The 3,208-nt window shown below is 40.0% G+C and overlaps 1 protein-coding gene across 1 annotated transcript in view; it reads right to left on the bottom strand.

The window, feature by feature from the left end:
• EXOC4 (exocyst complex component 4) overlaps positions 1-3,208 on the bottom strand; it is a 442,826-nt gene that overhangs the window by 416,001 nt on the left and 23,617 nt on the right. The window contains exon 2 of the mRNA XM_009882971.1: positions 1,444-1,633. Coding sequence (XP_009881273.1) covers positions 1,444-1,633 — 190 coding nt within the window. The remainder of the gene's footprint in view (positions 1-1,443; positions 1,634-3,208) is intronic.

Genomic DNA, 3,208 nt, shown 5'->3' with positions numbered 1-3,208 from the left:
AAGAATTGACTACAAAAGGTAGATACACAGAGGAATCTGGACTATCACTTCCATGATTCCTAAAGCAAGTAAACGCCTGTGCGTTCATCCCCCTTCCACCGGAGGGGAACATCAAAAGAAAGTCTGATAGAGTAATACAGATTGATGACAAACCAGATCCGGGGCCTCCCGTGAGATCAGGTCAAAGCTACTTCAATACATATTGACCAAAACTAATAAGAAAACTTAAATATCAAAAGGTCTTTCACCCTTACAGTCATTCTTCTAGGCGGGACCAAAAGGTCACAGCCGTCTATGTTTGTTTTGACCTCTGCAAAGCTTTGTATACTGTGTGAAAACAGGCCACTGGCTACAGTTTATTTCAAATTTGGCGCAATTGATCTCTGCTTTCAAAGCGCTGAGCTTTGTACATAAATCCTAGAATGAACTCTTAGCCTTGGAAAGCATCAGAATGGTCTCATTTTCTTTGAAAATGCTAAGTGAATTTTAAAAGCCAGAAGGGTCAGTACATAGTCCCAGAAGGGTAAAAGCCTACTGGTCACAGCATTGCCATGAAAGGTTTTAAGATGAGATTTCCAAAGAGCCAGGACAAAAAAAAAAAGGAATAGATTTGGTGCCTCAATTGCAAAGTTTAGGTATACCAAACTACACAGGAAGTGAAAGATAGGACAGGAGTCCAAAGAACTAATCTATCGCTGCAAGGAGAGAGCAGATGGAACAAGTCCACAACAAAGAGTGCCAGAGTTATTTACTGGCACGCTACCGAAGTGTGAGCACTCAAAATACAGAAAGATACGGGGGCACAGAGTTCACGTACGTTCACACAACAGAACTGAGTTTGAAAATAGCACCAAAATTCATATTCTCTGAGCAAAAAGCAAGCTGATGAATCACTCAGACTATTTAGGAGGTGATTGGAGGCCAACCTATCAAAACACGAACAGATTAGATGGAGAGGTGTTAGCTTAGCAGCCCTGAGACTTCAAAACCTGATAGCAACATGCCCAGACAATAAACGAACAGGGGGTACTACGACGCTTTGCACTTCATATCCACCTCTCATTTTGCTTTTTAATTACTTGTGTTCTCAAACAACAGCGAGATCCTGTGGAAAACATGGTGCTAGTAAGAGGTAGGGACCACTGTATTAGGACTGGATTGTCCGCTCCTAGCCATGCCACAGAGCGACTTGAAAATCAGGTCTAGTTCCGAATTAGTGGGTAACAATGCTTTCTCAATTCATTTTTTAGTTCAGTTCAGAATGATGGCAAGTAGCAAAAGGGAAGAGAGAAATAAAAGGTTAAAATGGGATCTTACAACATTACGCTACCAATAAAAGGACAGTACACAGGAAAAAGAGAAAGGAGTTGCACTGATTTGTACCCAGAGTACACGCTATCAAGCAGATGCAAACACACGAATACATGAAGAGTTATTCTTCACCTGTTTGATCTTGTTGCGCGAGTTGGTGATGCGCTCTGTGATGCTCTGGTACGTGCGGATGGCAGTGGTGAGCTCGGTGTAGTGCTGGACAATGAGCTCATCCAAATCCCGGTCACATTTCTCATAAGCTTCTTCCAGACGGCCCTTCTCGGTCTCTCGGTCCTCAACATCATCACTGGTAGACAAAGTCCTAAGAACAAAAAGATAACAAAAATAAGGATATTTTGAAATTATCTATAAGGACAATTTTTAGCCTTTGCCCAAAAAACACACTACCTACTGCAAACCAGTCATTCTTATTAGTCTATACACTTCACTGAGTGAAGTGTAGTTCATTTCTGGCAAATGTGTCCGTCTGGTGCTCAAGAGAGAACGATATACTTCAGAAAAATAAAAACCCATAAATACCGTGGTTTATTACTTCCCCAATTTTCAGATACTTCTGAGCTTTTTTACTACACTTTTATGAAAAGGGAAAGTTATCTTTTAGTTATATTTCCAGAGAGTCATTAATATGGACACAGTATACCATATGAAATATATCTCATTTATTACTTACAAAAAAACATAAAGAAGAAATTCTACTTTGGACTCAGCGACCAGTGCAACTATTTGTTTAGGAGTGTTGCAGTTACTACTACTAACCTGCCAAAAGCACACTAGGGATATCACAAGCACACAGAGAAATCTGCCAGCAGCCTACCCGTGCTTTCCAATAGCCAACCTGTTTTCAAACATAGACCCATACAGCAAAGAAGTGGCATGGGCCCTTATTTCCCCCCCTCATTTATTTTAACCTCTGAGTAACATCATCTGGTAAGATTTTTTTTTATTATTATTTTTTAAAGCATTGAAGTTTGAGATTCCAACAAAACTGTTGAAAATTTAATGGAACTGGCACAGGAGACAGAAGTTTCTTGGTGTCACTCCAAATTTCTGAGATTTACTCAAGAATTAATACAATCTTCTCTTTCTCCCTCCCCCTCTTCACCCACTCACCCCCTCTTGAGACCCATCCTGCCACCGCATCCAGAAGCCCACCCCTGGAATGATTCGATCACACTATGAGAAAGACCCAGGAGACAGCAATACCAAAACCCCATATTCTTATATCCTACAGTAGGTAGCACTCAAGCTGGTTTCTGAACAAAAGTCAACCTGAATTTTCCTTTTCCTTTATCCTCGGAAGGGTAGGAACGGTGCATACAGGGTTCTGTTTCAAATCAGACGAACAAACATTGGAAACTATATACTTCATGGTGAAAAAAGTGACCCGTTACAGCAGTTATGACCTAGACGCTGGTGTATCACAACCTTAAGAAGCAGCAAGCATGAATTCTGTAGTTCTAACGATAATTTCTGAACCACTTCAAAGAACTCACAATGAGTAAATAAGCAACAATAAAGATATTTAAAAAAAAATAAATCACTGCATACAGACTGTTTTGGATCATATGCTCGAACATCATGAAACAATCACAAGTTTTAAAGAAATCTGGAGCATTTACTTGCTGAAAGTGAGATGTCTTTAAAAATACAAGCAGTAGAGCATGAACACGTGGAGACTATTATTCCATTTAAATCACAGAAGTTTAGGCCTCTGAACTGAGGCACCATCTGAAGAGGGTATGCGTGTGTAAAAAATACAGTAAAAGGCTACAACTGCCATTGTTTCCAATGCCGAAGACTGTGAAAAAAATACACTGCCAGGAGTAAGATAGAACTTCTTGAGTTTTTTTCTGGATTTCTTAAGCTATTTGTGTAG

The sequence above is a fragment of the Charadrius vociferus genome, unplaced genomic scaffold (genome assembly GCF_000708025.1).
Source record: "Charadrius vociferus isolate BGI_N301 unplaced genomic scaffold, ASM70802v2 scaffold32, whole genome shotgun sequence".
Lineage (NCBI taxonomy): Eukaryota > Metazoa > Chordata > Aves > Charadriiformes > Charadriidae > Charadrius > Charadrius vociferus.
The sequence above is the reverse complement of the archived record's forward strand: the minus strand, read 5'-3'. Positions and strand labels throughout refer to the sequence as shown.